Source organism: Limulus polyphemus, unplaced genomic scaffold (genome assembly GCF_000517525.1).
Source record: "Limulus polyphemus unplaced genomic scaffold, Limulus_polyphemus-2.1.2 Scaffold1926, whole genome shotgun sequence".
In the NCBI taxonomy this organism is placed as follows: Eukaryota; Metazoa; Arthropoda; class Merostomata; order Xiphosura; family Limulidae; genus Limulus; species Limulus polyphemus.
Genome location: NW_013667536.1, coordinates 111259 through 134979, shown reverse-complemented (window position 1 = coordinate 134979; position 23721 = coordinate 111259). Strand labels below are relative to the sequence as shown.

Below are 23721 nucleotides of genomic sequence, written 5' to 3'. Positions count from 1 at the left end.
TTAATTTTCGTTTTCAGATCATACACTGTTTGTTTGTTTGTTTTGGAATTTCGCGCAAAGCTACACGAGGGCTATCTGCGCTAGCCGTCCCTAATTTAGCAGTGTAAGACTAGAGGGAAGGCAGCTAGTCATCACCACCCACAGCCAACTCTTGGGCTACTCTTTTACCAACGAATAGTGGGATTGACCGTCACATTATAACGCTCCCACGGCTGAAAGGGCGAGCATGTTTGGTGTGACTAAAGTGCATGGTTTACACAGAATAACGACTAAACCTGTTAGACGTTATTCCGTTTAAAACACGCACTTGTGTACCGACTTGTTATTCACTAGATGAAACACGTCTTGTTTATCCTGTAAACGACGTGTTTCATCTAGCGAATAACAAGTCGGTACATAAAGTGCATGTTTTATACAGAATAACGTCTAAGCCTGTAAACAAGACGTGTTTCATATAGTGAATAACAAGTCGGTACATAAAGTACATGGTTTACACAGAATAACGACTAAACCTGTAAACAAGACGTGTTTCATATAGTGAATAACAAGTCGGTACACAAGTGCGTGTTTTAAACGGAATAACGTCTAAGCCTGTAAACAAGACGTGTTTCATCTAGTGAATAACAAGTCGGTACACAAGTGCGTGTTTTAAACGGAATAACGTCTAAGCCTGTAAACGACGTGTTTCATCTAGCGAATAACAAGTCGGTACACAACTTGCGTGTTTTAAACAGAATAATGTCTGAGCCTGTAAACGACGTGTTTCATCTAGTGAATAACAAGTCGGTACATAAAGTACATGTTTTATACAGAATAACGTCTAATCCTGTAAACAAGACATGTTTCATATAGTGAATAACAAGTCGGTACACAAAGTGCGTGTTTTATAGTGAATAACAACAAGTCGGTACATAAAGTGTATGTTTTACACAGAATAACGACTAAGCCTGTAAACGACGTGTTTCATCTAGCGAATAACAAGTCGGTACACAACTTGCGTGTTTTAAACAGAATAATGTCTGAGCCTGTAAACGACGTGTTTCATCTAGTGAATAACAAGTCGGTACATAAAGTACATGTTTTATTAGTGAATAACAACAAGTCGGTACATAAAGTACATGTTTTACACAGAATAACGACTAAGCCTGTAAACAAGACGTTCATCTAGTAAATATCATCAAGTCGGTACACAAATTGCGTGTATGATAGTGAATAACGACTAATTCATTACACAAAGTGCATGTTTTATCCTACAAAACTAATGTTTCTTAGCCCGACTGTAATGTCTCCTCATCAGACCTAGTATCTGAAACATGTGCTTCATGCAAAAAAAAAAAGTCATAAAAAGGTGGTTTTTGGATTTCATGTGAAAAACCAACTAAGAATGAAGTTATAAAGTCATAATGTGTGACTAAACATTACAGTGACTAACTACGAATAGAGTTATCATGTCATAACGTGTAACGACAGTAAACTAAGATAGTGTTGAACCATTATCTAGGAACTCGCGATAGTTGTGTTTTCTTACTTCGAAACAGATCGAACACATTTATTAACAACAACGAAGGGAAACATTCTGTATTTTCCTAACAATTCACGACACAACGACTTACTCAGGTCTGTCACCTGTTGGACTTGTTCTTAGGTTTTTACTCCTAAGTGTACGCCAAGAAATCCTATTAAAAATGAAGTTCAGATGAATCCAGTTATCAACTGGCTAAAGTAACAGCAATAACACGATGTCAGATGAATCAGAAAGATCTTTCTACTACAAGGTACCGACTGATACAGGATGAATTATTATATCCGTCATCAAAGAACCTTCTAACAACACGAATAAATATCATCTACTTATATGAATAACATTTAGTTTTGCTTTTTGTATGGTTCTCGCTATGTAATCATAATGACCACCTGGAGGTAGTCCCTGGTCCTTGCTTAACCCATCACTGTTTTAAACGTGTGGAGGAACAGGGTCATTTGCCAGTGTCCACACCAGTCTGGGTCATTAAGTCGGCTATGTTTTTCTCTAGGTCATCAATACGGTGACCCATGCCATCTAGTAAGGGAGTTAAGGCTAAAAATAACTGACATACTCGTTCATAAAATACATATTTGAACTCAAAACGCACCTTTATACAAACTACACACTTTGTTTTGGTATTGCGATATTTAGGACATAAACAATATGCATACGTAAAACACTTTCTATAAGTACAGTGTATTGTGGTATTTATAATATCAAACAGTTTGTATACATAAATCACTTTATCTTAGTGTTGCGATATTTGGAATAGAAACAATGTGTATAAATACAACGTTTCTCCAAATGTTACGACATATATATATATATATATAGAATAGAAACAATGTGAATGCACACAACGCTTTCTCTTAGTGTTGCGATACTTAGAATACAAACAGTATTTATATACTTGTCGCTGCAAACCACGTTAGTGCGACACAGGTAAATTATGTAGTATTCAACTCTGTATTCCGAGATTTACAACACAAAAGTTGATATATATGTAAGTAGTGTTCACACAACTTATCCAATTTAAACTAAAGAAACTTATAACGCACGCACACGAATTGAAGAGTAAACCCCAGCTAAGCAGCCTTCCATAATATATTTATGACCACCATGCTCACACTAGCACATATGCAACTTGCTTTGTTGTGCAAGCGTGATTTGCAGGTTATGATATATATCTATTCAGAATAAGACAAATAATGGCCTAGCCTAGTTTAATGTACACCATTATTTACAATTTACGACTCAAGATATGAAAATGTTGGAAAATACTTCCTACTAAATTCACATTGATTGTTACGATGTAGTGTATAAGTAAATAAGTTAAATCGTCTCGAATAATTTAACGACTGTGACCACGTGGTTCTACATTAGAAGATGGCGTTAAGAACAATAACGAATCAGGTTCAAAATACGAGTATTTTCAACGAAATTCACTGTGCGAATACGCAATATTTTGTTAGTATTGTGAAGTGGTACATTACTTCAACACTAGATGTATTCAGTATAAAACTGTGATTTGTTTGTTTGTGTGTGTGTGTGTGTGCTGGTTTGCCAAGACATCTTTTTTATCAGTAGAATTTGGACTGCCATTTTGTCCTACATGAACTATCGCCCAAAGTACCTTTCTTGGAAGATGTACATTTATTTCTGTAAGGGAGGTCCATTCTTCCAGCTCTATTATTGTTGAAGTTGGGGTGCCTCATACTCAGAGCTTTCTCACGCGGGAAAAATTCCCTTCACCACACAATACTCACCTGTTAATCACAGAGGAGGGAGAGGGGGGGTCCTAAGACCCCAGTAACATCACTGATGAGCTGAGTGCTTACTCCTTATCTCGGCTGGAGAATATCTGTCTCCCACGTGGTTCCAAGAACAGTTTGTTTGTCCTGGGGTTAGGATTGCCACACCGAAATTACTGTTACTAGGACATGGCCTTGTGAAGAACACATACACGTGTCTGTATGACCGTGTGTGTAGTTAAAGGCCAAAATAAGAAACTTGCCCTTGGCCCCTCGTATGAATATTTTATAACTTGATAACAAGGAGCTAACTTTTAAGAAAATAAAAGTTTGGAGGCGGCCAGACTGGATAATAAAAAACTTGATTATACTGTACGATATTTCGACAAGATTTTGTCGTCCTGCTCTGCGCAACAAGGGTATCAAAACTCAGTTTTTAACGTTATAAGCTTTCAGACATACCACTGAGCCACTTACTAAGAATAAAAAAAGTTTGGTAAACCACATTTAAAAAAATATATATAGTGAAATTACTACTTTCTACAGGTTGTCTTATCTCTTCTTAAGCAGTAAAAGAAAACAGGTGCATCTGTCGAAAGCGACAGTGTCGTCGTACCTTATTAATATACAACACACATACATATCTTATTTAGAATGTTGTCTTATTTACGACAACAAGGTAGTTTGTTTCTTGAATTTGCTAGAACTAACAATACAAATTATGACACTGATGCATTACTGCAAAAAACATTTATTTCACGCGTTCATACTTCTCATTAACTTTAATAATACCGATTGGTATAGCATTTATTGTTTTAAAAACATGTTTTTTATCCTATTTATACATTCAATTGCTTTTGGATATATAACTCTGTTGGTTAAAAGTTTTTTGTTTTGTTTTTCTTTAGCACAAAGGTACAACACAACGGTCTATCTGTGCTGTACCCACCACAAGTATCTAATCCTGATTTTTAGCGTTAAAAGCCTTCAGATTTACTGATGAGCCACTGGGGGCATGTTGGTTAAATGATATCTAATAACATACTAGTAACACAAAAGAAATAGCAAAAATATCATCAGTATTGCAAATAACCCCCTAATTACTGATAAGATCTTTTCTGTATTTTACATAGGAAATGGATGATTCTACCCAATTTTTCTTTCACTTCTTTATATTGACCTGTAGCAGGCCAAAGTATAAAACTACTCAAAACGATGCAGTCTATGCGCCCCCCCCCCTCAACAACCGGTTAACAACAATACAAAAACAAGTCAGTAATTTCAAGGTCAAATATAGTCACGATAAGGAAAAGCCCCCCCCCCCTTCAGATCTTAAGCTGTACTTAAAACAGTACGTTTATTCAGAATAGACGGATCTAAACACATTTCACATGTGTGGAACGTGATCTAAACGAATGAGGTAATCCGTTGAAGACAAGGTCACGCATATAATACAGTAACTCTAATCGTCGAGGTACGGCCTACTGGCAACGACATGGTATAAAAATAGATATACAAATTTAACAGGTATCGATCCTTCTCTGTTTGTGATGAAACCAGAAATTCCATTGTTTTAGAAAAGCGTTGAAGACAAGCATTGGCATCCACAGAAATTGTTTTTTTTTTTTGGGGGGGGGGCAAAGTAATGTGAAATTGTGAATTGAATAAAAAAATCATATACATATGCGTGTGTGTTTTTCTTATATCAAAGCCACATCGGGCCAGTTGCTGTGTCCACCGAGAGGAATCGAACCCCTGATTTTGGTGTTGTAAATTCGAAGACTTACCGCTGTCCCACCAGGAGACTTCGTATGCATATTCTAAATGAATAAAGAAAGAATTGCGTTCGTCATTTTCCATACAACAACATGGTAAAGACTCGTGAAAGTGATAATAATACTATATAAAAACTTAACATTTTCCATCATCGCGCGGCTCCAACGGTGAGTTTGAGGGCCAAAAACGGTATAATTCAGGGTTCGATTCCTATGGTTGGCAAGGCGCAGATATTTTATTTTCGAGCTTTAAAAAATATATACTGTTCGTGTTATCTAATCCATTCTGTTATGTCACCGATTATCAACTAAAAGTTACACATGACATGGAGAACCCCCCCCAGTCTGCGGAATTACAACGCTAGAAACCGGGTTTCGATACCCGTGGTGGGCAGTGCACAGATAGCCTATTGTGCTTAAACAAATAAGATAAAATATTTTAGTATTTAGTGTTTATATTAGTAAATTCTCAGTCTGAATCATAATTCTACTGATACATTGCCAAATAGTATAGTCTAATTTATATAGTGTACTTCTCTGAGTCTACATGTTTTGTTCCACGAGATGTTATTTCATTATCTTGTAAATCAATGATTCTTCACCGAAGGGCCGTGAGAAGTCGCCAGAACAACTGTGACTGCCCTAAATTAAAGTGTCTATCAACTGTATATGTGCCACATAACTAAATGGGCCTTGAGGTGCAAAAAGCTGAGAAACCCTGGTGTAAGCAATACAAGTTCATGGCGCCTAGTATCGACACAAGCTTAGCCTGCACTATACTGAAAAACACACATCTAATTGATAGTTTGTTCTTTTTTTTTGTGTGTGTTTTAGCGGAAAGCCACACAATAGACTATCTACAATCTGTTCGCCACGGGGAATCGAATACCGGAATTTTGCGTTGTTTGTTTGGAATTAAGCACAAAGCCACACAATGGGTTATCTGTGCTCTGCCCACAACGGGTATCGAAACCCGGTTTTTAGCGTTGTAAGTCCGCAGACATACCGCTGTGCCACTGGGGGGGGGGGGGGCTTTTGCGTTGTAAGTCCGTAAACTTACCGCTGACCCACAATGAGGATTATCCAAATTAACTGCTCAAACTTCTACAAACATGAAACAAGAAAACTCTATGTTTTAATATTAACATCATTTTTGGTGAATCAACTACACCATGAACTGTGTAATTCCGAGATATAATGATTTGTTTGTTTGTTTCGAATTTCGCGCAAAGCTACACGAGGACTATCTGCGTCAGCCGTCCCTAATTTAGCAGTGTAAGACTAGTGTTGTAAAACCCACCGCCAACTACTACTATTTTACCAACGAATAGTGGGATTGACCGTCACTTTATAACGCCCCCACGGCTGAAAGGGCGAGCATGTTTGGTGAGACGGGGATTCGAACCCGCGACCCTCAGATTGCGAGTCGAGCGCCCTAACCACCTGGCCATGCCGGCAGAATAATTAATTTTACACGAAGAGCAAAAAAAAAGAACTATTTCCGACGTACAAATGATTCACTAAACGCATTTTGTTTTCTACTTTTATTTACTTACTTCTTAACAATAACAAAACAAAAATGACATTGAATCAATCAATAAAATGTTGTTAAATATCGTTTATTAAACTTAACGTAATACCAACAATAAATCCGGTTTCATTGCTATTTTGTTAGAAAGTTTTGTTCCTGTTTTCGCTTTAGGATCTTTAGTTTGTTCTTAAGCACAAAGCTACGCATCTGTGCTGTGTCCACCGCTGGTATCAAAACCCAATTTTTAACTTTGTACGTCCTCAGAGTTACCGCTCAACCATCGGGGGAAGTGGATCTTTAGGTTGGTCACAAACCAATCTGTATATACTGAATCAGAGGCGTCGGAACTCCCTCCTACACCACTGTGAATAATAGCAGTCTCATCGGTTAATACTTGCTATTTTGAACTTAAAAAAAAACTGCCAATGAGGACGTTTCTGAATGATGCAGGCGACCATTAGACACTTTTTAAGCCTAAGATATTTCGAAATATAACTTGCCACTAACTCAAAATACCATGAGAAATAAGGGGTTTTATTTTAATATCCATTCCTTTCAATAGTTAGAATTAGTAAAAAGTATCCACAATTTACATTTTCCAGGTTCAAAAACAAACATTTAAAATAGAAATGTAACAAGTTTATTTGAAACTCATAAGGGAAAACAAATGCAATCTTATGAGTATTTGAGTCAATTGATGATATATCACTGACATTTAGCCACTCTGTTCTCCACATCATCTCTGTGGTGAAAAGAAATAATCTTTGTTTTTGAAATGTAGTTAAATGTAAACCAGCGGCTGTAACTTATCTCTTTCCTTACAACGATTCTGTTCCTCAAATTCCTGCACGTTTCATCTACGTATTTATGACCACATAAAACGTGAAAACATTTTTCCGAGTTCGGATACTTTTCCAGGAAACGTTGCAGATTTTATGGACTTGTGGGAGTATTAAACGTTAATTTACGATCTCAACTTTAAATATGGGTCCTCAACTTTGCATTCAAACTCCCTTTCTCTCTCTTTGGAATCTGGTTTTTTCATATAAGTAATGTCATCATTGGAAAAAGCGTAGAAAAGGTTAAAAGTAGCTGGAACTTTTTATTCCTTTACTATTGTCCTTTCGTTTCTAAAACAGCAGGGTGTGTAGTGATCATAGGACAAGAAGGCACTTGCTTGGTGTGCCCTATTATGCATCACTTTGTGCTATAGGTTGCGCTACTGAAAGGAGTGAGGGTTGATTGTACACACTTAATGAAGAACCCTCATCAGACACAAGTTTAATACCTACAGGTGTGGAAAGTAGCAACGAGAATGTAAGATGCGTTTGTTTCGAATGTTCGATCAAAGCTGTACAAGGGCTACCTGTCTCTAGTTTTGAAGTGACAGACTCGAGAGAAGTCAAATAGCTATTCAACTGCATACGCCACAAGTTCTGGGACTACACTAATTAAATAACAGGATTTTACCATCACCCTTGAGAACTAATTCAAGGCTCCACCATGCGGAACGTGACGTATATAGTGTTGTTGTTGCTGTTTTAAATTGCTGCAACGAGAGGCCAATCATGCACCTCGGATCCCCAGTCCGAAACGCGTTATAACCAGTAGCCCACCCTGGCATCACAAAATAGAATTTTGCTTAGACTGCTTGTAACTGCTTTACGGAAATGACTTAAAATTTATTATAAACTCTTATATACGAAAATATATGAAGAATCTTTAGACAATTTGAATAGCTAAAGATGCGTGGTAGAGTACGATCTTCCAACAAGTTACCTATGATAGTATTAAGAGCCTTCACTTCCCCATAATATATATATATATATATATATACAGATATGACTTTATTTCAGGTTACTCCCTTTGTTCAAACTTATTCAAAAGATTGCAACTGTTTTTCCCATTTAATTCAAAAACCAAACTTTCCTGTAATGTTGCAAGCAAGTGTTATACCTTGAAGGTATCTTATGGGATTTATGATGTAGTGATGCATAAAAATCATATCCACACTTTAGGTTAAATTTTAATGACACTGAGAGCCTTTTAAAAATTGTGCATGTAACAACTGGAATAATTTGTCCTTTCTCAGCAGATGAGAACACCTACACTGCATAAACAAATATGTCATTATTTATCAGAACGCACACCAGATATGAGCTTCACAATCTATTTGTCCTGAAGAATGATTTTCACCAAACTACTTCATTACAATGCATTAAACTGGAACGGAATAGGTCTAAGCGCGGCCCACTGGTTAACTTGCTAGACTGTGGAGCAGACGTTCTACATAACTTTTATTTATCTTAAGGTCAAGTTTGTGAGTGAATTTGAAGTCATTATGTTTAATGGCAAATTTTGTCCGAGTGTGAATTTTTTAAAACTGAGTTCAAGGATAAATGGTAATCTGTGGTGTAATATATTGTTGCTGGTTGATTCATTAGTACTAATTTTGTCTGTGAGTTGTGAAGTATTTGCTGTGTGCGATTTTTTCAACAATAACTAGAGGAAGCTATACGAATGTCATTTATAAAACAATGTATAATAACTACCCAGAATTCTACATCGAAAAAACTTGTAAGGAACTAGAAAATAAGACTCACTCAATATTTACAACCATCGCAACTAAAAAAAACGTGGTATATCTATATTAAAAACTAATTTTGAACAAAGAATCAAGCATCTACAAACCTAAAATCAAAGACGCCACCTTGATTAGACAACACAGCCCTACTCTAAACCTACACACTGGAATACCAAGGTACCTTTACCAAGCAGTGAGCTATCTCCGATCACGTGATTTATTTATTTCACCACATTATATATATTCCTGTCATGTGTCTAAGTTTGTTTGTTTGTTGAATTTCGCGCAAAGCTACACGAGGGCTATCTGCGCTAGCCGTCCCTAATTTAGCAGTGTAAGACTAGTCATCACCACCCACCGCCAACTCTTGGGCTACTCTTTTACCAACGAATAGTGGGATTGATCATCACATCATAACGCCCCCACGGCTGAAAGGGCGAGCATGTTTGGTGGGAAGAGGATTCGAACCCGCGACCCTCAGATTGCGAGTCGAGCGCCTTATCCACCTGGCCATGCCGGGCCTGTGTCTAAGTAAACTGCCTGTACGTAAAAAAATACAGCATATTTTTGGATCAAAATATTAGCACAAAAAACTAGTTTCAACACTTTCATGAGTCCTCTTCAGTCTTACAGTGTTTTGAGAAGAAATCTGCCTGCACAGTTTAGGTACACTCGATTGTTAAATTCTCTATTTTATAGCGACAAAACATTGTCGAAAAACGTTTGTACAATTGTTACTACATTAAACTTGTATATAAATTTTTCTTAGTTACCCATTTAAGGCGTCTCAACTTTATTAGTCTCTAACATTAATTTATTACGTGGGTATAAACAAATAACACGTATGTATACAAACTGACATTAAATCTGTATTGTGGTATCACGTGAAGTTTCTCAAGTTCATCACGTCTCCATCTCAACAATCTGTAGAAATTTCGCAATGTTATATAGCTTTTTCCGATTACAATTATTATGCACAATAAGACCGCAATGTTACATGGCTTTTTCCGATTACAATTATTATGTACAATAAGACCGCAATGTTATATAGCTTTTTCCGATTACAATTATTATGTACAATAAGACCGCAATGTTATATAGCTTTTTCCGATTACAATTATTATGTACAATGAGACTGTAATGTTATATGGCTTTTTCCGATTACATTTACTATGTACAATGAGACGGAAATGTTATATGACTTTTTGCGATTACATTTACTATGTATAATGAGTCGGAAATGTTATATGACTTTTTCCGATTACATTTACTATGTACAATGAGACTGTAATGTTATATGGCTTTTTCCGATTACATTTACTATGTACAATGAGACGGAAATGTTATATGACTTTTTCCGATTACATTTACTATGTACAATGAGACTGTAATGTTATATGGCTTTTTCCGATTACATTTACTATGTACAATGAGACGGAAATGTTATATGACTTTTTCCGATTGCAATTATTATGTACAATGAGACAAATTATAAGCTTTAAGCTTTCATGACTACACATCTGACTGCAATTTAAAAGAAAAAAATCACAACGAAAAATAAGATAAAATTTTAACCATATTTTTCTCTTTTTTATGTTCTTTGACAATGGCAACCTTAGTTGCAAATTAAAACTCCTTTTTTCTTCTTTTACATAGAGATTCGATAAGCCAAAAACCTGGAATTCACAGTTATTTATCAGTTACTTTAAATTTCAGTCTTCAGTCCATCCACATTCCCATAACTGTCTAAAGTAGTTGAACTCACAAAAATGCAGTATACACACTGACCTAGTGTTTTACGAGGTCTTAAAAACAAAGACAAAACGTACGAACGTATCAGGAGCAGAATTATCAAATAAATACATGATACTTTAAAAAAAAAAAGATTTATTAGAAATTTGTAGGTGAATGACCAAGTTCAATTCCTTTGACCACAAAAAAAAATAATACAAAATGTGCTGAGCCTTTGGTGCACTTACAGAGTAACTGTCGAAGTATTGCAATTACAAATGAGAAATATTTCCTCAATTACATAATCAAGTGGTTAATTAGTTATTAATAATTTCAAGTAACGTTGTTACCACGTTTATTCAACTTTATTATGCTTGTGACTAGAAGCAAGAGTAGACAGACGCTTAATGTTTCTGATATTAATGGATATTAAAATGCTCCCACGTGTTTCAGAACATTTGTTTCTCATCAATTTAAGCCTTTCTATTACAGTTACAGGTTAATCAAATGAAATCGTCAGTCCTTCGATCAATGCCAATCACTATACACACACACACACACATATATATATTGTTTAGAACTTTCACGAATCATTTTGTTGTTTTTCCGAATTTGTAATACACACTGGACAGATTTAGACATTTTGGCAATAAACTTAGAAAAACTATCTTTACTATTCAGATAATAACAGGAAAAAAATATTATTATTGGTTGGGGAGTAAAGATTGTTTTCCCTAACTTTATTATACGAATCATTGTTGTGTGTCTTGTTTCCTCGCTCTAAATTTGGAGAAATTTGAACAGTGCAATTAGAATTAGCTTTGTGTCCCTGAATAAAGCCTATATCCGAAAATATTTACAATGTGTGTGTATATATATATATACCGGGTGTTATAGAAGTCACTGGTCAAGTGCATAAATAAATCTATATAACTCAACAGCTCTTTACTTTAAGTAGAAGACTGTAGATTGCATTCTGTTACATGTCTAAAAATGAGCTTTCACACCCTAATCCAAGTTGAAACATTTAAATCAACAACGGAAACCACATATAATTTAATTTTACAATTACTTTAAACTAGTTTATGTAAACAATAACAACAGTTTGAAAACTGTGGTATTCCTTCAGATACCAGAAACAAGAAAAAACAGGTACTTCCAGAAAAATAGTATATATATATATATAGATGCGAGTGTATCTTTTAAGTAAAAAAAAATTACAAAAGTCAAAAGGAAAGTAAAACAGCCTTGATAATTAAACAATAAGAAAAATAAATTTTATGAGAGTACACATTACTTCACTTAGACTGAAGGACGAAATGTTAAAAATACATTTTGGTTGCCCGAAGCGTTTAACTATACAATGAACAAATAATCATCGGAGCCTTAAGCCTAATTGCTACATTCCACTCTTATTCATGACATCAATTAAATATACACACGTTTAAGCTAGACTAGCGCCCCAAACGTTGTGTTCACAGCGGATAATCCAACCTAAGATTTTAGCGTTATAAACCCTCAAGCTTACCGCTGACCTAAAATAAAAACAAAAACACAATTAGTTAAACCTATTCTACCGTAAAACAAAACATTTCCACGTGACTTTTTAAATTTATAGACTGACTAATTTTCTCTCGCTGCCTAAGTTATATTTGAGGTTAAATGAGGAGTTTGCTTCAGGCGATGTTTTAACCTAGATTTTGTAAGTCGCTGACGCATTGCTTTCTCTCTCTATTTTTTGTTGTATGTTTACATAAATACTGATGAATTCTTCATCAAAAATAAAATATACATCATTCAAGGCTTAATCACCCCTTTCACACTTGAAAAGAATAGGATAATAATACTTCTTGATCTGCTACTAATGTTATTACAAACTAAAATCATATTTGAAGAAACATAAATAATATTAAAAATTAATTAACAAATTTATTACTTCGAATTTACATCATTTAAACCAAAAGGCTGTTATTTCAAAAATATTTTCATTGCAAGCTTTGAAAGTATGTGTCTGTTACTGGGATCAATTTGTTTGTTGAATCTTGCGCAAATCTACTCGAGAGTTATTTGCGCTGAGCTTACTGCAGGGATCGAACTCTGAATTGTACTAATATAAAGCCCTCAAGCCTGTTAGCTGCGGCATAGCGGCTCATAGAATGGCTCTGAGTTTGTTCTTTTTAAGTACAAACCTTTACTCATAGCTCCAACATCTCTTGACCGATTTGAGATCTAATTACAGTTTTGGACTCAGGAGGTGAAACCCTTCCGATTGGAGTATTTGACCATGCCCAAGATCTCATACATTAATTTACTCTAATCCTGCCTAAAAGAATTTCGTGTACTGCTGCTACTGAGGATTCCCTCTTGTTGATGTGAAGAAAGTAAAATGTGTTTAAAATGTATTTTAAATATCAGTTTAATTCCGTTATATTACCAAACCGGTGTTCATAATTCACGACTTTCTTGTTCCGTTTGTTTAATATCTTACCAATAACCTTTATATATATATTGCTTTCATTCAAAAGTATAACTCATCGCTGCTGATATTGAAATTTTCTTTACTTTCACTTCAGTAATGGCCGATTCGAAACTAGCGACATCTATCGAAGTTGTTCGACATTGTTATACTGAGAGCCACTAATAAAAAATATTCACCAAACCGTTGCACTGAATAAAAATGTTATATCTCCAGAACGGCTAAACAGATTGTCATCAAATTATGGAAGACAACTCAAAATACCACGACATTTCTTGACACGTGTTCATAGACAAGTGACACAACAGATTTCCGTGTATATTATCATGTACCGATTGCAGTTTGATAGTAGGGAGCAAGTCGTACAAGAAGTATTCCAAAGTGTCCATCAACAACTTCTTCAAGTACTTTTATGTTCGACACATTGCAGGAGCAAACTCCCTTACAATGGCATCACCTAGGTCGTCAATATCTCCGATTGGCAAGGGACGATCCAAATGCTTGCAATTTTAAATCATATCGCACGTTCCTGAATAATCGTCCACTAAAGCCATGTAAAGATTTCGTGCAAGCATTATTACTTTTATTCACTGTAGTTCAAACTCTTAATCATTTATCCAACAACTTGTAAGAATATACAACGCCTCCTATGACCCCCCAAAAAAAAGCTATAAAGAAATCCTATGGCATCTTGAATTATACTTTCAAATTTTATGACCATCACCAAATCATTCTGAAGATATGTCATTTTTATTTACTTCGGCAATTACTTTAATACACTCCTTGTAAATAAATAAAATATACAGGGTTTATGTGTGAGTTGAAATATATTTATGTTTTTAACTGGGTAGACCCCATTGGCTCAGCGGTAAGTCTAAAGGCTTATAACGCTAAAAACTGAGTTTCGATACTCGCAATGGGTATAGCACATTGTGTAGCTCTGTGCTTAATAAAAAACAAACAGGATTTTAGGATATAAATACCATACTGACAGTGAAACACACTATAAGAAAAATGTTGATGGGTTATAGCGTAAGATATATTTGTTTGTTTTAAATTCGCGCAAAGCTACTCGAGGATTATCTGCACTAGCCATTCCTAATTTTGAAGTTACAGACTAAGGGGAAAGCATCTAGTCATCACCAACCACCGCCAAATCTTGGGCTACTCTTTTACCAACACATTGGGATTGACCTTCACATTATAATGCCAGGGCTGAAAGGGCAAGCATGTTCGGAAACGGACTCGAGCCAGAGACCTTCAGATAGAGAGTCGAGTGCCCTAACCACTTCGCATGCCAAGCCTTATAGCGTAATAATGGGTTTCAGTATAATATATATATATATTGTTTGTTTGATTGTAGTTAAGCAAAAAGCTTGGCTTCCAGTGGGGCTGTAACTTATTCAGTTCTATTCTATAAAAAGCCATAATATAATCTGTAGACATTACGTCTTCAAGCAAGATAACTCATGACCAGGATAGTATACGGTAGGTTATCTACTTCCAAATAATGCACATAATAGCTTACTGATCAGAGAATGTGATTAGTACTTTGGGCTGTAACTAACCTATCGTGGATCACTTGCTGCTCTAGGCTTGAAAAGACACATGTTAGGGAATAGTGAAGTGTTTTAGTCACTCTGACGGAGAAGAATGAAGAAGAAGAAAATCGATGTTTTTGCAACCCGTTTTCTAAACTTCAAGGAAGATTAGCCGAACTTTAGAGGTAGTTTTGTACTTGATTAGTGAAAGGGTCTTCGTCTCTATCCCTTTGGCGTTGGGTTTTGCCAACGTCCTGGCCTCCATGTTTAACCTACATAGTGATCGCAACCGCGCTCCATGATACTAACGTAAGACCAAAGATTATAGTTATTAAAAGTTTTAAGTTAACTTGCTTGGAATTTTCGTGCATAGCCTACACAAAGGTACAGTGTTCGGACTGTAATTTATTCAACATTCTCTGTCATGCTTCGTTATCAATGAAGCTTTGAATTGGGAGTTTTTCAGTTTATATTTTCTGTTGGATTGCATATTACAAAAACTTTAATAAAAATAGAGTTCCATGATGTGCATACAACATGAGTAAGCATGTGTGTGTGTGTGTGTGTGTGAATATATGGGTGGGTGGTCATAAGTGTTGGAAGCCATTTTTAGATGGGTTCAAAGTTGGAAGCGAACCAAGCTTGTCAGAAGTACGCCCCCCTTTTACAATAAAATAAATTAAGGAGGTTGGAGGGGGGCAAGTTCCCCCAGAAAAATATTTTTAAAAAATGTGGCAATTTGAGCTTAATTTGATGCAGAGGGGGTTGGGGCACAATGTGATGGAAATCGGGTGCAAAACCATAATCGAGGTTAAAGGAAAAAGAAGTGTATTTCTGCACGTTTTATGTTCAACGATTTAAGAGTGCTTACTCTATCTATATTAACTTGTATTTCTCTGTAAAACTATAAATAAAGAGATTAGCAAGACCGATCCAGACCAAACTTGGAATGCTAACTTAGTAATCCAAAAGCAAAGCAAATTTATATTAAACGTTTCCATATATTGAAAAGTAAACAGACAGTATTTTATAGAATAACCCCTATATCGTTACTACAGTAGCTACAGTAAATAGTTGTTTGAAAAAACTCGCACCACAACGACATTCTACAAGTCAAAGATGATAAATAAAATTATCATTTTGGCTTGTTTTCCATAATTACCAAACTTTTCAGTAATTGTTTATTTGTAGTTAAGCGCAATGGCTACACAATGGGCTATATGTGCTTTGCCGGTTTCTGGTGTTGTAATTCCGCAAAAATACCGTTGTGCCACTGAGGGGGGGGGGGGGTTTCAGTAAAATAATATTCAGCTACAATGCGGAAAGAACGAATCTTGATAGGGATCTAGATCCTTTTCACGATCTAGGAGGGTCAGACGCTATGTAAACCTCTTCCAGATAATGCAGATCTATGCTACTCGACCGATTGATTTTTGGTCATGTTTGTGCGACCTGGTAGGATCAGGTGCTACGAAGACCTTTTCCAGATAATACGTATCTCTGCTTCTCGACCGATTGGTTTTTAGTCATGTTTGTGCGACCTAGTAGGGTCAGGTGCTATGAAGACCTCTTCCTCCAAACAATGTGGAAAATGAAGATATTGCTGCTGTTCAAATTTCCCGCTTTTTTCTGATTCACACCATTTAACTTCCAGTTTATATTAGGGTTAGAATAAGCGCTTAAGCCTGAATTAGAGAAGCATTTCATGATTAATTTTTTTGTGGAAATTTCTTGCTTCTTGATGTAAGATATAGTTTTTCGTAGACGCAAAATTCAAGATTATTATTAAATTTAATGCTTTAAATGCACCAAGTTCAAACAATATAAATTTTGAACAAATCTCTGCTGTGAAATGGGCTGCTTTGAACAAGAAGTGACACAATGATTGGTGAAGAAATTTAACAAGTAACTTTATAAGTAAGTTAGGCTTATATTAGTTTTGTAGTTTCTGTTGAAAGTTTGTTTGTGAATTACGCCTACAAGTGAACATAGTCTGTACTATAACAAACGATAATCAAGAAATAAATTAATTCATTAACATTACCTGCACTGTACTTGACCTTACCAAATACAACAAAAGATTCCACACAATGTCAGAATTCGTTATAATAGTATGGCTTAACGAATCTGATAAAAACAACGCAGTATCCCTGTTACACTATCACAGTACTGTTACCAAGTGCTAACAAAGCTTATTAGCCTTCTAAAATGGCCATTTTGAGGTATCATAATCTTAATGGTTTATTAGTTTCAATAAAAAATTATTTTTTTTCACTTTGACTACTGCTTCTAATGAGTGTCTTTTTTTATAAAATATCTTAGGGATAATTTTATAAACTTAACATTATACCACACACACAAATTGTTTGGAAGCAACCAGTGAATAATTGTGTATGATTTGAATACTTGCACAATGCTACACAAGATATATGCATTAGCTCTCCCTAATTTTGAAATGATGAGACTACAGGGAAGGCAGCTGGTCAACAGCATCCACTAGCAACTCTTGGGTTAATCTAATCAAATAGTAGTATTTGACTAACACTTTTATAGTGCATGCACAATTGAAAAGTGCAGTGTGTGATTGTATAGAAAAGGGATGTGAACCATGGACCCTTGGATTCACAGTCTGGCATACTAACCACTAGGCCTGGCACACACAATGAATAAAGTTGTCTTGGATAATAAATATACTCCAATTTAATTATGATAGAGACACACAGCCTCAATTGTTAACTAGTTCTTGTACTGGGCAAAAAGCCCAAAACATTGATCTCAAAGAATAAAAATGCATGGGAAGAATAACTGATATGTAAAAACAAAAAAACCTTTTTAAGGAAAAATGGCTTTCTGAAAGAAGGAATTACATTTTTCTTATCATATATTACTTGATGGTCTTCAAGAAATAAATTTGTTAAGAATATTGATCTTCTTGAAGGGGGAACTTCATTAGAAAGTTTATCCCATAAATCTGGGATATTGCATTACGATCCAGACAGTGACTTGGAGTTTAAAAACAAATACAGCAACTCTACTACACTGCAAAGGATATTTCGTGCTAAAATCTGGTCTGACATCACCTGAAATTTTTCTTGCAGTTGATGCAGTAGGTCTTCTACCTGAAAATTTAAATAAATACATGGATGTTAGTAAATAGTTACATTCTGTTTATCATGAATTAATTCACTTGTGTCTGAGAGATGAACATACAATTAAGGAGACATTTGAGTCAGTACTGATGTGGTGAGTAAGATAATTACATTTTTATAAACATTAATTATTTCAGTGTAAATTTATTAATACCTTTATTTTGTTAACCAAAAAGTATAAATTTAACAAGTGTTTTATAGTATAAATGGTGGGTGTAGATCACAAAAAAAAGAAAGAAACCAACAGTATTCATGTGAACATTTAGCAACAGCTTCATAAATTTTTTCTTTTCTAAAAGATATGGATTCTCTAATTTTTTAATCCAGTATATAGTGAAAACATTCAAGTTTCATTAGTTCAAGATAACACTTTTATTGTGCATGCCATATGAGTCACCATCATATCTACAATATCACATTTTCTTAAATCTATGCATTAATTACATACTTATAATGTTATACATTTATTATCATACTAGCAAAGTACCTGGCTTTGCTCGAGTTATTAGGTTGGTTGTGTGTAAATTCTAAACCCATTTTAGCATAACCTATAGACTTTTGTTGCTAAGCCATTGTTGGAACGCATTGTTACCAAAACACACTGACTTTTCTATATATTAGAAGTTGTTATATAAGGATGCATGCACATGGATAAGTAATAATACCCAGGTGCACACCCTCAGGGCCCACTTAGTATGTGTGCAAAATTTCAAGTTTCTAGGTTCTTTCCTCTTGCAATTTTTGGTGGTCACAGACATGCACACCCTTTTATTATTATAGATATATAACACTTAAGTATTATATTGTAAAAGCTGTTCAATGTGAACTTTCTGAAGCTCTTCTATGATCATGTACATGACAAAGAATCACATATGTAATGAACTGGTACTAGTGTTAAGTAGAACATACTGAGATTTGATAGTTATGTAGCAATTTGCAGTTTAAACTAGCAGATTATAAACAAACATATGTAATTTTTCTTAGCTATAAGCCTGAAAAATAAAGGGTGGTTTTAAATTTTTATTTTTGTCAAGAAGAGTGAGTGTGTAAGAACAGCCTTGAATGACCAATAGTCCTTTAATGTCCATACCGTATATTAAGACAGTGAGATCGAGAGGCAGAATGGACACATCATCAGTGTTAGATCAGTGATTATCATTGGTGAACTTATAACTCAAGTTTATGAACATGTGTTACATATTACAATGATTAAGATGGCATCTACGGTGAATTGTGAGCATATTTATTGTGAAACACACAGTGTTACAGGCTAAATGTAATGCTTTAAACATGTGTGATTGAGGAAATAAAGCAAAATGATGACTTAATTAGATTAATCACTGATTGTACTTTTGTTTAGTTAACTAGATTCATTGCAGAATGTAATTCTTTTTATAAACTAAGTACAAGGCTCAATATATTAATAGCTTACATAATAGTCTATGGCATTTTAAAATTTGTCTTACAATATGTTTACTTAAAATAAATGTTATATAAAGTACTGTAACATAATGTCTTTGGAAATGTTTATTGTTACTCATGCCTGAACAGAAAATGTCTTTCTTTTTTTCAACATTTAAAAAAATGTATTCAAACTATACAGTAGTTCACAATTCCTTTCAAGTATTTTGTACGATCTAACAATTTTCTGATTTTATGTCCAGAAAATGAAATAAATTGCTTGTTTAGTATTTTAGTGAGTTCATTTAACTAATGTATGCCCATTGTTTGGGTGTAGTACCATGAAATAACCAACATATTTGAAAATTATCATCAGATTTCCTTGGGTCCAGTTCAGAACCTGAAAACTAAAGGCCAGTTTGTTTTATAACTCTATGTCTAGAAAGAAATTGAATCCATCATCAAACCAAGTGGAATAAACAGTAGTCAAAGGTTCTTTATATACTTTCATAGTTTGTTCTTTGGATTAATATTACCCTAGGAATGTCAGCTATCTTGGCTTTTAGGTATGTTAATTCACAACAGACTGGTTAGCAAGTTAGATTGTTACAGAAGTAGTGGTGGTATCCAGAACTTAGCAGTTCATTTGCCTACCTTAAGTAAACAAAGAGTGATTGTAAATGAAAAATTTTTCAGACTGGACAAAAGCTAGCAATAATAGTCCTTATAATGGTTCTTGTCTTTTTTATATATTATATAAAGACATGAATATTGTATATTTTGTGTTACATTCACTATTACTGATAGTAACCAAAAATCATGAGGAAAAGCAAAGTTATACATCTGGGATATGATAATTTGGAGAGTATTGCAATTTGGTTGAAAGTGCATTTGTAATACTAAGGAAAAATAAATTTTGTTTTTGCTGTGAATTTTGCCAGTTCATTAGCAAAGAGCTACTAAACTGAATCCTAGTCTCAATAATGTACATTCTAAGTAATGAATCTTTGTTCTCTATATAATCCAGTAGAAGTAGGGCAATAGTGAGTTAAATTATTAAAAGCTCTTGAAGCCTAGATGGTATATTTATCGAATGAAGGAGCTAAGTTATATCGTTAGAAAAGTTATATCTGTGAGAAAAATCATTACATTTAATTTTCTTGATGTTTGTGGGTGACTAACATGTCCTAAGCATTGATAACATCTCTTATATCAGAATATAAAATAATATGTTGACCTTATAATCAGTGGGACAATAATTCTGATGGAAACAACAAACACTTGATGACAAAGAGCTCTTTGCACTGAGAGAGTGAGATTAGTAGGGTCTATTACAGGTCTTTTTTTGGTCCTTTTATAATCTTTCTTATGTCAATGCTTTGGATATTTTTTAGGCAATTATCCTTCTAAATATGCTGATGATACTAAGAAAATGGGAAAGGCTGCTATTATTGAGAATACTAAAATGTGAGTATACTAAGCTAAAAAGTGTAAAGTGATGAACTAAGGGCGTGGGAAGGTGGAAAGACAAATGTATGAAGGAAGCATTTGTATTGTAGAAAAGGATAAGAATTTAAGTATGATAACCGATAAGAAAAGCTTAAAAACCTTCAGTTAAATATTTGCTGTGGTAAAATAAGCTAATAGCCCTTGTGTACAAGTCTGGTGAGGCCACATTTAAGTGTGATGTATGAATATTTTTATTCCCTTGCTAATGGAAGAACATCAAAATGCTAGAAAAAGGGAACTAGAAATTTACTTGTTTTCTCTTAGTGTGAAATATTTAGACGTGACTTGATTCAGATATTTTTGCCTATAAATATCCTGTTTGTGACAAAATAAAAATATTTGATATGAAAAATTTAATATTACAGTAACAGGAATAAGTTTTAAAAGCTCAGAATAGAGTTTGTTCTTCAGCAGAGTAAATACTGCATTACAAACTTGTAGAATATTTTCCCAGTTATATGGTACATGGATGTGAAGGGTAACATTTAGTTTAGGTTATTTTTGTAGCATATTTCAGTATGGGAAGGGTTGACCCTAATGTGCCAATGTCCTTCTGTCACTTTGCTTGTTTGTTTGGTTTTATGGAAACTATTCCATAGGTTAGTGATTCTTACAATGAAATTATTAAAAAAAAGGTAGATTTAGGCTAGCATGAAAAAAAAACAATAACTAGTTAGTCTATATTAAATCCTCTAGCAAGTCACAAAATCTATATTACAATAGCTCTAATTCCTCTACAGTTTGCAAAAACAAGAGCAACTGAACAAGCCTATTCTCACAATTTAGTTTTTACACCACAAATTATATTGATAGCTCCTTTTTTAGTTTTTCATTAAATTAATATCCATCAATCAGTCTTGCAAATGAAGTTAAATCAGTGTTATACCTAATAACGAAAATGTTCCCACTTTCAGTTTCTGTAGATACATTTCCTAACATGCCATACATGCAAGGCAAAATATGATCCTTCAATTTTGACTTCGAGAAAAATATAAACCAACCCTTCATTTTCCAGAAAATGATCGACAGAAGTTTAAGAGGAAAACAGGCTAAGCTCCAGTAAAACAGTTTTATTTCTATAACAAAATGATTCACTTATGGAATAAGTTGCCATTGTCAGTAGTGGAGGCTACCCTGTCTTTTCAAAATCTTAAAATTTGTCCTTTTATCCTACTATCTTCAGAATATAGTACAAAGAAATTGGAGGCCTTTATCTTATCCATCCCCCACATAACCTTGTGAGCTTCAATAGTATCACCTCTTACCCTTATTTTCTAAAGAAAAACAAGAAATCTTAATATTTCCCTGTAAGATAACCCTTCCATCTCTGAAATCATCTGAGTAGGCTTCCTAGTCACCTTGTACACACACACTCACTTGAAGGTTTCATACTTTTAAACAATCAGACCTAAACTCTTCCCCTCAAACAATACCAACACTCTTGTATTCACCTTTCAAGTTTCACTATCCTATTTATTAGTTTATGCCTCCAAATAGTGAAAACGATTTTTACACATTCTCACCCAATCATTAAATCGATTGACATCTTTTAGAATATAAAATATTCTTCTCAGTATTGGTATTCCCAATAATTTATGCATCACCCTTAAATTTAGCTAATTTAAAGCCCATGTTTCCATCAACCCAAGACTCATAAATACTAAAAAACAAAGGCTCTGAAAAATCTCTCCAATCACATTCAACCAATCAGAAACGTGTCATTTATTACCATCCACTTATTTCTAATTCTAATCTAATTTTTATAGTTTACACCTACTCCAAAAGAATTTAATTTATATTTAACATATTGCCATTGTATAAAGTAGTTTTTTTTTATTAAAAGCACTCGATAATATGACTTCATCCACACCCAACCCCTAAAGCCTTATGAAGAGACTCTTGACAGCCTCTACACCTATTTACTATATAATTGGCGTATGTATTTACAAATACAAATCTGCTTCATCAAGATCATGTATTATCTTGATATCATTATCAGTAGACTGGATGGCTTGATGCTACGTGGTACAACATTGAAAATATAAAAACCGGTTGCATCTAATTTGAGTGCAGATTGAGAATATTATTAATAGTTAGGATTAAAACTTAAGTGAAATTTTAATTTTAAAAATTAAAATAGAAATTTTGAAGAACAGAATCAGATATCAATTATAAAACTGTCTTAAAAAAGGCATACATCGTATAGTTTAACTTGTTTAACATACATATTGTGTTAAATCCTGAATGTTCTTAGGTTCAGTGAGCTGTTCTCCGGATCTCGCGTTTTCATTAAGATCTGATTTATTCAATTCACTCCTTTGCGACGATCCCTTCTGTTCCGCCATGTTGATTATAAACTCTTCTTATAAAATTCTGAAGACCTACAGAAAGTAAACAAATATATTGAAAATGTCGCATAACTTAAAGAAATTAAGTTATTAATATATATATAAAATATTAATATATGTTTGCGTTAAAAAATGGTTATATTACCCAACTAGCATACCACTCGATAATACTCACTGTTCACTACTTGAAAAAAAACAACTCGTGTTTACACAAAAACTTTAAAATAATGTTATAAAATTATTGATTACGTACATATACATAGTTTCGCGTTTTTAAAAAAAGGGCATGCTTATGTAATTTTTTATGAATGACCCAAATCTGTTTTGTTTTGTTTTTTGTTGTTGTTAGTGTTGATGGGCTTAGAGGTGATACAAAGGTCTATATTTCAAAAATATTAAA

The 23721-nt window shown here is 34.2% G+C and overlaps 1 protein-coding gene across 2 annotated transcripts; it reads right to left on the bottom strand.

Moving 5' to 3' along the window:
• Positions 1 to 806: 806 nt before the first annotated feature.
• LOC111087254 (heat shock factor-binding protein 1-like) lies at positions 807 to 23520 on the bottom strand. 2 transcript variants are annotated; one of them, XM_022393279.1, is made up of 4 exons: positions 23497 to 23520; positions 23199 to 23354; positions 17967 to 18033; positions 807 to 2062 (listed from the first exon to the last, which is right to left on the bottom strand). In XM_022393279.1, the coding sequence occupies exons 2-4, from the start codon at positions 23316 to 23318 to the stop codon at positions 1977 to 1979; spliced, it is 273 nt and encodes a 90-aa protein (XP_022248987.1). In that variant the 5' UTR covers positions 23319 to 23354; positions 23497 to 23520; the 3' UTR covers positions 807 to 1976. The 2 variants fall into 2 exon arrangements, with proteins under 2 accessions (XP_022248987.1, XP_022248986.1); XM_022393278.1 differs by having other exon boundaries at positions 23467 to 23498.
• Between the last annotated feature and the right edge of the window lie 201 nt (positions 23521 to 23721).

What these genes read in the sequence shown, in the direction of transcription:
- LOC111087254 (XM_022393279.1), bottom strand. Translation starts at nt 23,318, where the DNA reads ATGGCGGAACAGAAGGGATCGTCGCAAAGGAGTGAATTGAATAAATCA. An exon ending in TTCAGGATTTAACACAATAT is followed by an intron (nt 18,034 to 23,198) that starts GTATGTTAAACA and finishes TTAAATTTTCAG; the next exon opens with GTAGAAGACCTACTGCATCA. An exon ending in AGACCAGATTTTAGCACGAA is followed by an intron (nt 2,063 to 17,966) that starts ATATCCTTTGCA and finishes TAACTCCCTTAC; the next exon opens with TAGATGGCATGGGTCACCGT.